This window comes from Monopterus albus, unplaced genomic scaffold (genome assembly GCF_001952655.1).
Source record: "Monopterus albus unplaced genomic scaffold, M_albus_1.0 scaffold114.1, whole genome shotgun sequence".
In the NCBI taxonomy this organism is placed as follows: domain Eukaryota; kingdom Metazoa; phylum Chordata; class Actinopteri; order Synbranchiformes; family Synbranchidae; genus Monopterus; species Monopterus albus.
In genome coordinates, this window is record NW_018127994.1 from 712,584 (window position 1) to 725,961 (window position 13,378).

At 40.9% G+C, this 13,378-nt stretch overlaps 1 protein-coding gene across 1 annotated transcript in view; it reads right to left on the reverse strand.

The window, feature by feature from the left end:
* Positions 1–13,378, reverse strand: part of LOC109966565 (actin, clone 302) — a 17,421-nt gene that overhangs the window by 1,776 nt on the left and 2,267 nt on the right. The window contains exons 4-7 of the mRNA XM_020611484.1: positions 11,990–12,182; positions 11,765–11,889; positions 3,929–4,119; positions 138–288 (exon numbers count right to left, since the gene is read on the reverse strand). Coding sequence (XP_020467140.1) covers positions 138–288; positions 3,929–4,119; positions 11,765–11,889; positions 11,990–12,182 — 660 coding nt within the window. The remainder of the gene's footprint in view (positions 1–137; positions 289–3,928; positions 4,120–11,764; positions 11,890–11,989; positions 12,183–13,378) is intronic.

The window sequence follows — 13,378 nt, forward strand, 5'->3', positions numbered from 1 at the left end:
GAAAAACTCATTCAGTAGAAATCATAAAATTAACTGGAACAAGACCAAATTAAGAGCAAGACAACCTTTGCCTCAAGTTACTGGCACAGCTGGAGTAGATCTTTGAACCTCCAGACTGTTGTGAAACACCTAAAAAAAAATAAATAAAATTTACCTGAGAGTACAATGTTTCCCAGGAAGCTGCGGCGTAGGTCGATGTCTGAGCTGAGGATTGACTTGAAGATACTCTCATGCATCCCATAATGGTCCTGTCCAATCAGCTCAGGTTTAAACAGAATCTCAGGGGCCCTGGATGAATGAGGAAGGAAGTGGATGACTCAATCATATTATAGTAGCCTTTTAGAAGAGGTAGATAATCTGAGGAGTCTATTTCAAAAACGCAGCCAACATGTCAGAACAGCACCTGCTGGGGCCTTACCATGAAGCCAATTCAACCTTGTCTGGCTCTTTTGGAGTAGCCCAACACTGTCTGCACTAGATAACCGGTATCATCAAGACTGTTATCAGTTAGCTCTGGATTTTCCTTTGGCTATGAACGTCTTTATGTGAAAGAAGCCAAATTGAAAGTTCAAAGCATCATGATCAGAACTATAAATGAAATACTTAATGTGAAAAGAGATGAAACCATGATATATTCAGATAAATTTTGTTATAGTGACAAAAGGAAGAGGTTTTCAAAGTGAACTATGATAACATACCTAGAATAGAATGACAAGCTGTGAAACACTATAAATCAATTCCAAATATTAAGTCAAGGCTATAAACAAGCACAGAAAGTCTCTATTACATTGTGTATCTTTTTTCATTGTCTGTTGATGAACAAATCGCTCTAAATATTGATTTTGTATGTGAACATAACGGACCGTTTCTACTGCTGAAGTGGAGAAGAGAAAGTAGTTCATGTCTCATTGTGTCATATAATTAGGGGAAATATTTAACTTTGTAGATTATTCTCATAGAGACGGGGTTTAGTTTTTATTTCCAATTATCATCCAGAGTCTGGTTATTCTGAGCTGCAGTGATGGAATAAGAATGTAAAGGCATCGACTTGTCAGGAATCCTGTCACAAATTAAAGAATTTTTGTGCAATTAGAATGCTTTGTCATTTATTGTGCTAAATTATCCCTCTGGTTTTAAAATGGCTGAGTGACAGATGGAAAGCCAGCAACAAAAATGATACGACTGATTCATAAAATATCTGCTCTTTATTATTTGTGAGTTTACTGTAAACTTTTGCTCATGTCAAGATCCTGATGACTCTGTGTCCAGTGATCTGACTGGTCAGTGGCCAGGCTGTTGTCAAGTTTTCATCTGAAGTTCATCAAGTCGCATACAGTAGATGATGCTTACAGTCTTATGCAAAAGTTTAGGCACCCCTTGATAAATAACAGATTTTGGTGATTTTTTATTTGAACAGATGTTAACACAGTTTCTCTTGGAAATGGAAAAAATGCACAATATTTTCAGCAAACAGTGATGCATAGTTACTTCTTATGCCATAAATTGAACAAAAATAAAAAATAAAAACATTATTATGGCATGGTGCAAAAGTTTGGGCACCCTAAGAGTTCCAGAGTCTCAAAGTCTCTCACAAGGTTTCAGACCTTAATCAGCTCGTTAGATCTGATGCACAGCAACAGCTGTCATTGGTAAATGCCAATTTCAAAGCTGTACAAATACCTTGACTCTTCAAACCTTGTGCACACACTTGTGGACACCCAGCAACCATGGGTTCCTCTAAGCAGCTGTGTAAGACCCTGAAAATGAAAGTTATTGATGCCCACAATGCAGGAGAAGGCTACAAGAAGATAGCAAAGCGTTGTCAGCTTGCAGTTTCCACAGTAAGAAATGTAATTAAGAGATGGCAGATCAGGGGAACTGTGGAGGTCAAGATGAGATCTGGAAGACCAAGAAAACTCTCGGACAGAACTGCTCGTATGCTGGTCAGAAAGACAAATCAAAACCCCCATTTGACTGCAAAAAACCTGCAGGAAGATTTAGCAGACTCAGGAGTGGTGGTGCACCGTTCCACTGTGCAGCGATGCTTGCACAGACAAGGCCTTCATGGAAGAGTCAGCAGAAGAAAACCTTATCTGCGTCCCCATCATAAAATCCAACGTCTGAAGTATGCAACAGGACATCTACAGAAGCCCGATGCGTTTTGGAAACAAGTGCTGTGGACTGATGAAGTTAAAATAGAACTCTTTGGACACAATCAGCAAAGGCATGTTTGGAGAAAAAAAGGAGCAGCATTTCATGAAAAGAACACCTGGCCAACTATTAAGCATGGGGGTGGATCTATCATGCTCTGGGGTTGTGTTGCAGCCAGTGGCACAGGAAACATTGCACGGGTGGAGGGAAGAATGGATTCCACTAAATACCAGCAAATTCTGGAAGCAAACATCACACCATCTGTAAAAAAGCTGAAGCTGAAAAGAGGATGGCTTCTACAACAGGACAATGATCCTAAACATACCTCGAAATCCACTATGGAATACCTCAAGAGACGCAGGCTGAAGGTTTTGGAATGGCCATCACAGTCCCCTGATTTAAACATCATTGAAAATTTGTGGGTAGATCTTAAAAGAGCTGTGCATGCAAGACGACCAAAGAATATTACAGAACTAGAAGCCTTTTGCAAGGAAGAATGGGAGAAGATCCCAAGTACAAGAATTGAAAGACTTTTAGCTGGCTATGAAAAGCGTTTGCAAGCTGTGATATCTGCCAGAGGAGGTGTTACTAAGTACTGATTGTGTAGGGTGCCCAAACTTTTGCACCATGCCATAATAATGTTTTTATTTTTTATTTTTGTTCAATTTATGGCATAAGAAGTAACTATGCATCACTGTTTGCTGAAAATATTGTGCATTTTTTCCATTTCCAAGAGAAACTGTGTTAACATCTGTTCAAATAAAAAATCACCAAAATCTGTTATTTATCAAGGGGTGCCTAAACTTTTGCATAAGACTGTAACCCTGGCTTAAAGTGAGCCAGCTTTGTGGTACCAGAAAATCTGAATTAAGCCATTGGCTAGTGGCTTACCCACTACTTGCTTCGTGGTACAGGCCCTAGGACAAGTCTCTCTGGAAGACTTGAAGTCTATAGCCAGGCTAAAAGCTCTACGAGACTGTACTTGGACACAGCTGCTTTAAGCTAAATGCTAAACCAGTGTGCCAAAGTAACATGCTTGCAATGACAATGCTAAAATGTTGATGTTTACCAGCTATGTTAACATTTGCAAATTTGCACTAAAGGTTCAGCCAAGGCTGATGGGAATGAGAGTATGAGTTTTGAGACAACCATGGTTTCATTACAATCCATCAGATGGTTGATATTTTAGTCTGGACCGAAGCTATAGACCAACCAATAATCACCATACCCAGAGCCTGATGTGGGTAAAAATAACATGTGGTTTAGGATAACATGCATATTTTTATAGAAACATTAATATCTTAGCTGTTGCTATGCAGTTTTTATATATAGTTATTTGTGTGCTTGTGAAAGTAGACAAACTTCTGTGTCAAAGTGTCTTCAGTGAAAAGCACATCCTTGTATAGATGTTAAACCAGACAGCTTCTTTTCTGTGACAGAAGTTTACTTAAAACTACATATGACCATAACTGACCGAAACCACAAGCAAAGGGTCTGAATACTTATGACTGTGATATTTCAGTTTTTCTTTTTTGATAAATCTGCAAAAATGTCATAAATTCTGTGTTTTTCTGTCAATATGGGGTGCTGTGTGTACATTAATGAGGAAAAAAATGAACTTAAATGATTTTAGCATATGGCTGCAATATAACAGAGTGAAAAATTTAAGGGGTCTGAATAATTTCTGTACCCACTGTATATATTTGAATTTATCAAAACCCCCATTCTCTGAATTGAGTGTCCATCTAAAGCAGAACAGGACATGATGTGCAGTTACCTGAACCGTTCCGTGCTGAGGGTGACAATCTGTCCGTCTGGCATGGTGTAATGCATCTCTCTGTAGGACGACACCCTCTGAGCCAGCTCAGCTTCATAGTCGAGAGCTACACAGCAGCACATCTCCTTCATCTCCCTTGCTATCTCCACCTCTGCTGTGGTGTGCATGTTCACCCCCTGTTCCTGCAGAAGCTTTACAGCTACAGCATGTAAGTTTTTTTTTGTTTTTTAGTTTTTAGTACAAACATGCTGTAAAGCACATCATATGTGAAGAGGTGTTGTCAAAGGCTCCTGTGACACAAACAGTTCAGAGATATTCCCTTATAAAGCTTTCAGAGCGAGGCTAACCCTTCTAACCAATCAAAGGAGGCCAAGTCAAGGGTTGATGTTCACATGCAAATTCATTTCAGGTCTACTGCTTCCCTCGCAGTAGATCCCACAGGCTTCAGATGTCTCTTTTGCTGACTCATAGGCCAGGAAGCTCCCAACTCTGGCATTAGCTGGGCAGCGTACAAAATGAAGATGGCAAGAAAAAGACTAGAAGAAAGCGAAAATTGACAAAGTCCAGTGTAGATGAAGAGTTTATATTGGCACTGCTTTCTGCAAATGGAAAAAGAGATGAAAGCAAACAGAACTTCACTTTCTGGCCATCATTTCTGCTTGACTGGTAAGTTTTGTAGCATTCTTGTTTATTATTCATTTCATAATGACTAATAAGTGAAGGGTTATAGCAATGTTTATTGTAATTTTATGCTAATTCAAGGGTTGAATAAAGCTGGATTAACCTTGAGCACTGCATGACATGGTGATAACTGACTTTTTCATGACCGAAAGGGCAAGATCCCGGATACAGGCGGCCGAAATGAGCTTTCTCCGCAGGGCGGCCGGGTGCACCCTTAGAGATAGGGTGAGGAGCTCGGTCACCCGGGAGGAGCTCAGAGTAGAACCGCTGCTCCTCCACATCGAGAGGAGCCAGCTGAGGTGGCTTGGGCATCTGAACGCCTCGGCTTTCCCCCGGAGGAGCTGGAGGAAGTGTCTGGAGAGAGGGAAGTCTGGGCATCTTTGCTTAGACTGCTGCACCCGCGACCCGATCCCGGATAAGCGGAGGAAAATGGATGGATGGATGGATGACTTTTTCAAAAACTTTATGCATTTCAGGACATTGCTGTGTACCTGTCAGTAACATTCAACAACAACAACTCCTTACTACTCGAAAAAAGAAAAGTGTCATTGTAAGAAGACCAGCAATTTGAAACCGACACGCGAGCTGTGCCTAAATATTCACCTGAGAATAAGGCTGGTGTTAATCTATATTTTGGTTGGTACCAACAAATCTTAGGAAAAAAATTTTTTTTTAAAAGTTAGTCCATCTCTCAGTACTTTTACTTCTGTCCATGTTCATAATAATAATACTTTACTTGTATAGCACTCAGTAGGAGCCCAAAGCGCTTCACAGAACAGCAGATAAAATACATGACCAACAACATACAAAATAAGAGCAAAACAAGAGAAACTAAAAACACAAAAAAGAAAATATAAATCAAAAGGTAATGATTAGGCTTCCATATCCAATATAAATATAAAACAGCGAGCTAAAAGACATCAACATAATGCCACTGAACCAAATTAACCACAAAAGGCCCGTCTAAAAAGATAAGTTTTTAGTTTCGACTTAAAAAGTGATAACTCAGTTATGGACCGTAACTCCAGCGGTAGAGAGTTCCAGAGCCTTGGGCCGTAAACGGCAAACGCACGATCGCCCCATTCTTTGTATTTTGTTCGCAGGACGACCAGGGACACCTGTTCCGAGGAACACAGAGCCCTAAGCGGAGTGCGAATGGACAGCAGATCAGAGATATAATGGAGCGAGGCCATTAACAGATTTGAATACAAGTAATAACACTTTAAAATCAATTCTGGACTTCACTGGCAGCCAGTGCAGTGAGTAAAGAACAGCAGTGATGTGGGGGGTATTTGAGAGTAGACGAGCAGCAGCATTCTGTACCAGCTGTAGCTTCCAAAGAAGAGATTGGTTAATTCCGATATAAAGGGCAGAAATAAAAGCGTGAATGGCTTTTTCTAAATCAACATGTGACAGAAAGGGCTTCACTTTAGTTAAAAGCCTCAGGTGAAAGAAACTGGTTTTGACCACAGATCTGACCTGTTTGTTGAATTTAAGGCCACTGTCAAACAACACTCCTAAGTTTTTGACAGTACCCGTAAGTGATGGGACCACGGGCCCTAGATGAGGTACAACAGCAGAGGAATTGGGGCTAAAAACAATGTATTCCGTCTTACTTTCATTTAGATGAAGAAAGTTCTGGTATTGCCAATGTTTAACATCACCAAAGCAATTGTGCAAAGGGGAGGGGTGCCCACACTTTCTCGCCTTGCGGGCTACTTTTCAAATTACCAAGTCAAAATGATCAGCCTACACTAAAAATACCACACACACACACGTATGAATGAGTGTTGTTGTTATGAACAGTCTGAAAGTGCCACTCCACATTTCCCTTCTTCGGAATAGTGATGGTAGATTGGTAGATCAAGCAAACGCACAATATAACAATATAATATCGTGAAAAAAAAAAGTCCTCCTCTCATTCCGCATGGAATGTTTTCGGTACATTTTCGGTTTCTTACCTGATTCGGCTCCCCCACTCATTTTATACCCTTTAGTAGAAATTAATTGGGAGGCTGACAAGGTAGTTCGCTCACTGGAGTTTTGCAGTAGCTCGTGCTGATGATTGTGCATGCTTGGTGGCTCGTGTCAGAAAAGACAAGATCTCAGACTGGCTGCCCTGCATGTCAATCAAGTAGCAAATGCCATAGGGAGGATGGATGATAGGCTATATATGAATGATTGTCACTTTCTGCTTTTCCTGCTAGGGGTCGCCATGGCGAATCGTCACACTGACCATTCGCATGTTAACATTTGGCACGTGTTTTACGCCGGACACATCTAATTTATTTTTGAATGGGAAGCGATCTACCAATACTACCTTTGCTATCGACGTATTGGGCACCCCTGGGTTAGAGCATTCGAATCGCGCTGCACCAGCGACAAATAGATCTGATCATCATCTGCATAAAAATGAAAGTGGACATTGTGCCTCAATATGATTGAGCCGAGAGGAGATATATATAAAGAAAAAAGTAGGGGAACCAGAATCAAGCCTTGGGGAACGACAGATGAAAGAGGGGCAGAGGCAAAGGAAAAGTTGTCAATAATTACCGAGAAGGACCTATCCATCAAAAAAGACAAACCACTGTAACACCGCGCCCCTGAGGTCGATGTAATGTTCCAGATGGAAGAGAAGAACTGCATGGTTGATGGTGTCGAAGGCAGCAGAAAGGTCTAAGAGAGCTAAAATGACAGGGCACTTGGCATCGAGGGCCATAGTGATATCGTTATGGGCCTTCATTAATGCAGATTCAGTACTGTGGCGGGCCCTAAAACCTGATTGAAATTTTTCAACAACATTCAGACAATCCAGATGCGACTGTAGCTGTGTGAGAACGATTTTTTCTAAAATCTTAGATTAGAACAGTAGAAGAGAAATTGGACAAAAGTTGGACATAAGAGTGGGGTCAAGATTAGTCTTCTTAAGAAGGGGTCGCACTATAGCATGCTTAAGGGCGGAAGGGACACTGCCTGTCGTGAGAGAGCTGTTAACAAATAAAACCAAAGAGGGACCGACTGTGTCGATTGCCTCCTTGATTATTCTGGCAGGGACAAGATATAAAGGGCAATAAGCAGAATTTAACTGTTGCACACATTTTTTTTTTTTAGTTGTGACAGAGAAATTGGAGTAAAAGATTCCAGAGTATACTGGACAGGAGAAACAGTTAATACGGGAAGAGCCATCACGGGAATACTCTGTTTAATAGCCCAGATTCTATCAACAAAGTAACGTTGGAACTCGTTACAAGTCTGAACTGACCCTTCATTAAACAGGACACCAACAGGATTAATAACAGATTTTATAGTATTAAAAAGAACTCTAAGATGATGACTATTTTCTGAAACAATATTAGAAAGGTATTTAGTTTTGGCATCTTTTACAGATTTCTGATAGATAACCAGACTGTCTCTTAAGACGCCCAGAGAGACGTGCAGGCCATCCTTCTTCCATCTACGCTCAGCCTGCCTGCAGCGTCTCCGTAATGCCCGGGTAGTGTCATTTAACCACGGGGCAGGTTTGTATCTAGAAGTCTTGTTCCTGAACGGTGTGATGGAATCCATAATCAGGGAGCATGTAGAGTCAAATGAAGACAGAAAAGCATCAGGACATAAAGGAAGCTGCAGGACTTCTGAGGAATAAAAGTCAGAGGCTTGGAAGGCAACGGCAAAATCAAAGGCTGTAGTAGAGGTGATCACCCTGCGACACTGACGTAGAGTCAAGGGTCTATGTGAGTTTGGCGGGGGTATGACTTCGAAATGGATGAAAAAACGACCAGAGATAGCCACATTTGATACATCCCCCATGCACAAAGACAGTCCCTGTGAAATGATGAGGTCCAATGTGCCCCCACGTTGATGAGTGGGGCATACAACTGACTGAGTGAGATCGAAAGAGTCTAACAGAGAATTAAAGTCATTCACTAGCTGGTCAGAAGGGCAGTTAACATAGATGTTAAAATCTCCACAGATAAGAAGGCTGTCAAACTGAGGGATAAATTCTGCCAGGAATTCGCCGAATTCGTTAAAGTCCTTAGAATTAGGCGGGCGATATACCACTGCACATAAGATAGGGCAGTGCAGTGTTAAAACAAAAATTTGTAGCTCAAAGCTGGAAAAACTCTTGGCAGAGATGAGGCGGCATTTAAAGGTAGATTTAAAAACAGACGCCAGACCGCCGCCTCTGCCAATGGGGTGCGGAGTGTTAAAAAACGAATATCCAGCTGGATAACAGACTATTATCGGCTTGTGTTAACCAAGTCTCAGTGAGAAAGAGCATGTCCAGGTCGTACACAGAGATAAAGTCATTAAGAATGAACGTCTTGTTGTTGAGGGATCTTGCATTAAAAAGCGCAAGAAGGAGCGGGGCCGGCCCATCCTGAAGCAAAGCAGCATGAGCCACTGGGCAAAGATTGTCCAGAGCGCGGTGCTGGCGGGAGCGTCTCACAAGTCGGCAGCACGGGCAAGGGGGATTGGCATCAGAGCCAACCGGACGAAGAAAGCGGTAGTTATGAGTCAGGGTCCACCTTGGATCGATGTCGCCATGCTCCACGAGTTGCTCCATCCTTGACGGCGAATCTAGGCAGGATTTCAATCCAACATGAAGTCCGGCTTGCCTCCCCTGTCGCCCACGGCAAAAACAGCCCGGAAGGGGGCCAACAGAGCACTGGAGGAACAAAGGTATGGACGCTAACGGGGGTGGTGTTGCATTCGATTGGAAGCCTCGATAGACACATGGACTAGACATTGGTTTACGAATATCTAGAAGTGTTGAGCAATCATAAACCCATGTTGATAAAACAAAAACTGTGTCAAAAATCAGAAAATAAAACATCCATAGGAAGAGCAGGCAGCAGGCCAAAGACAGCGGCGCCATCTTGAATTCCTCCTCTAGTGCATGTTCATAAGGAACATGTCATCCACTGTAACACAGTAGCTTACTGATGTTATTTTAAATAGTATTTAGACATCAATTGAGCTCTATTGCACAGAGCAATAAGATACCGGGCTTTGAAACACAGTTGTTTTTCTATAGTTGTGCAAACAAACACTCATTAACATAGTGCATTCTCTAGTCCCTTATCTTAACCATCACAACTAAGGGCTCTACAGGGTGCAGCAGAGGGTGCATATAGTGTGTCAAATACTTTTTGCAGTTTTGGTGATCACCAGCATTGACATATATTGGGTGCAGCCTGGCACAACATAAAAGAGAGGTGGAATATATCATAACGAGCAGCTGGAACTATGCAAGTGTTTTAGTAAAAGCGAATCAAAGCCGCTCCTCTCGTCCCCTTTCACTGGGAAAAAAAATAAATAAATAACATGACTGTCAGTGATGGCATACAAGGCATCCTACTGGATTAACATTCTTCAGTTATTAGATCCATTTGGCCTTTTATGATGCCTGAAAATGTGTATAAAGTGTTTTTCCACCTCAGCATTCATGTTTGACCCCCAATGAAGGTTTTTAGAAGATTTCAATGAAAATAAAGTCCATGTGCAGTCTTCCTCATTCAGATGATCAAGAGTTCCATGGTTACCTGTATCAGCACAGAAGTGATAGTGTGGAGGTGCATTTTCACTTAAAGTGTGAGGATATATTAAACTAGATTGTGTAGAAATGTTGCACATTCAGCAGTCTCTGAATATCACTGACCAGCTTTTGTGCAATAAAGTAAGAAATACTCTGGTCCTGTAGCCAGTAGCACCTGTATGAATGTGTGACTGCAAATGGGCAAATGGTCTGTGAAAGTGCTTTTGTTTGTGCTCTAATGCATAGAAAAACGCTATACCAGCCCACCTCAGCACAAGAACATTCATTCATTCATGGCAAGAAGCATAAGCATAAACTTTATTGCCAAGTATTTAAAGAAAATACCAAACACACTAATAATAATAATTAAAAAAAAAAATAAAAAAAAATATTTGCAGCCAAAGGAAATTGTATAACCCAACTCTTACCCTAACCTTAATCCTAAAACCAAGTCTTGGTACAGTTGCGAGGACCAACTAATCTATAGTTGTGCAAACAAACACTCATTAACATAGTGCATTCTCTAGTCCCTTATCTTAACCATCACAACTAAGGGCTCTACAGGGTGCAGCAGAGGGTGCATATAGTGTGTCAAATACTTTTTGCAGTTTTGGTGATCACCAGCATTGACATATATTGGGTGCAGCCTGGCACAACATAAAAGAGAGGTGGAATATATCATAACGAGCAGCTGGAACTATGCAAGTGTTTTAGTAAAAGCGAATCAAAGCCGCTCCTCTCGTCCCCTTTCACTGGGAAAAAAAATAAATAAATAACATGACTGTCAGTGATGGCATACAAGGCATCCTACTGGATTAACATTCTTCAGTTATTAGATCCATTTGGCCTTTTATGATGCCTGAAAATGTGTATAAAGTGTTTTTCCACCTCAGCATTCATGTTTGACCCCCAATGAAGGTTTTTAGAAGATTTCAATGAAAATAAAGTCCATGTGCAGTCTTCCTCATTCAGATGATCAAGAGTTCCATGGTTACCTGTATCAGCACAGAAGTGATAGTGTGGAGGTGCATTTTCACTTAAAGTGTGAGGATATATTAAACTAGATTGTGTAGAAATGTTGCACATTCAGCAGTCTCTGAATATCACTGACCAGCTTTTGTGCAATAAAGTAAGAAATACTCTGGTCCTGTAGCCAGTAGCACCTGTATGAATGTGTGACTGCAAATGGGCAAATGGTCTGTGAAAGTGCTTTTGTTTGTGCTCTAATGCATAGAAAAACGCTATACCAGCCCACCTCAGCACAAGAACATTCATTCATTCATGGCAAGAAGCATAAGCATAAACTTTATTGCCAAGTATTTAAAGAAAATACCAAACACACTAATAATAATAATTAAAAAAAAAAATAAAAAAAAATATTTGCAGCCAAAGGAAATTGTATAACCCAACTCTTACCCTAACCTTAATCCTAAAACCAAGTCTTGGTACAGTTGTGAGGACCAACTAAACAGTCCTCATAATGTCAAAATTTCTTCACCATGATAGCATCAAGGTGAAAAATACAGATCACCACCAGACTTATTCTTTCAGAAAAATCCTCTCACCACAGCATCCATACTAGTGCCTATATAATGTAAAAAGAATGTGTTGCTGAATACCTTTATAAGTTGCATTGTAACATCTGCACCAGCCAGAGGGAAGCGTTGCACTGCATGAGGTAGGCAGTACCCCTCAAATACAGGCACACTGTGGCTTGTTCCATCTCCAGAGTCAAACACCACACCTACAAAAATGTTTATCTATGAAACAGAACACACTCGCAATGCAAAAGTAGGCTGTGTAATAAAGAAAAGAAAAAAATCCACAATAAATGACCAAATTACCAGTTGATCTGCCTGTTGAATAGAGTGCCAGCATTGCCTGCATGGCCATGTAGATGAAAGGAACATTGAAACACTCAAACATGATCTCCACCATGTGCTGCCGGTTCTCCAGGGGGTTCATGGCTGCCTCTGTCAGCAGAACAGGGTGATCCTCTGGATCCACACATAACTGCTGGAACGTATGATGCCAAATCTAAAAAGAACAAAAGCGCTCAATTTTAAGTTAGCCAGTGAAACTGACTGGCAGCGTTACAGTCACAAGCTTTAGTTATCCAAATGTGTGGGCCGGTAACATGAGTAGGGTTAACCCTCCTGTGTAAAGTCAAAACATCTAAAAACAATAGTTTAAAGTATTTTATTGGTATGAAACTTCTTCTGCTTGGCTTAATAGGTGTAATCAACATATAAAATGAAAATGGTTCATTTCACATATTTGCAACCTCCCCCTGCGTGTTTATATTACATAGATACTGTTCGGGTCAATTTGAACAGAAGAGGTGTCTCGTTAATTTATCAACATCACTTCATAACAAGAAAAGATTTCAAAATGTAAAATAAAACTAAAAAAAAACCCAGTGGCATGTAAAAATAATTTTATATGTAGGTCTTTCCAATATACATAAAAAAAAAAAAAAAGCTTTAACATGCAATATTTATGAGAAACGAGTGCATTATCCTCATTGAACTATAATCTGTGAAAGGTAAAGAACAAAATAGTGACTGAAATGGTTAGTAATGGTAAATTTAACCCAGGAACATCACTGCTGTTCCTGAGAAATGAACATAACAGGTGGGTTAAAGGTTTTCCTGAGAGTTACTGAGGTGTAAAAATAATGTTAAATCACTGGATTTTTGTCAGATTTCCCATTTTGATTGCATCTAATATGTGAACAATTTTGTCACATTTCCAGTATAATCACAGTGGGTGATTTCGATCTTCTCATGTTCCTTCTTCCTGATGTTGCTATCGCTTTGGATTGCTATATCTATCACTATGGTCTACTTCCTGTTTGTCCACCACTACTATGTCCAGTTGGTTGGCCATTACCAGTTTGTCAGTTTGTATCTGGAAGTCCCACAGGATCTTAGCTTGGTCATTCTCAACCACCTTTGGAGGTGTATCCCATTTTGACTTGGGACTTCCAGCCTGTACTCAGCACAAATGTTTCTGTACACTATGCCAGTCACTTGCTTATGGCGTTCCATGTATGCCCTGCCTGCTAGCATCTTGCATCCCACTGTTATGTGCTGGATTGTCTCAGGGGCATCTTTGCACAGCCTGCACCTGCGGTCCTGTCTGGTATGGTAGACCCTGGCCTCTATTGATCTTGTACTTGGAGCCTGTTCCTGTGCTGCCAGGATTAGTGCCTCTGTGCTGTCTTTCAGTCC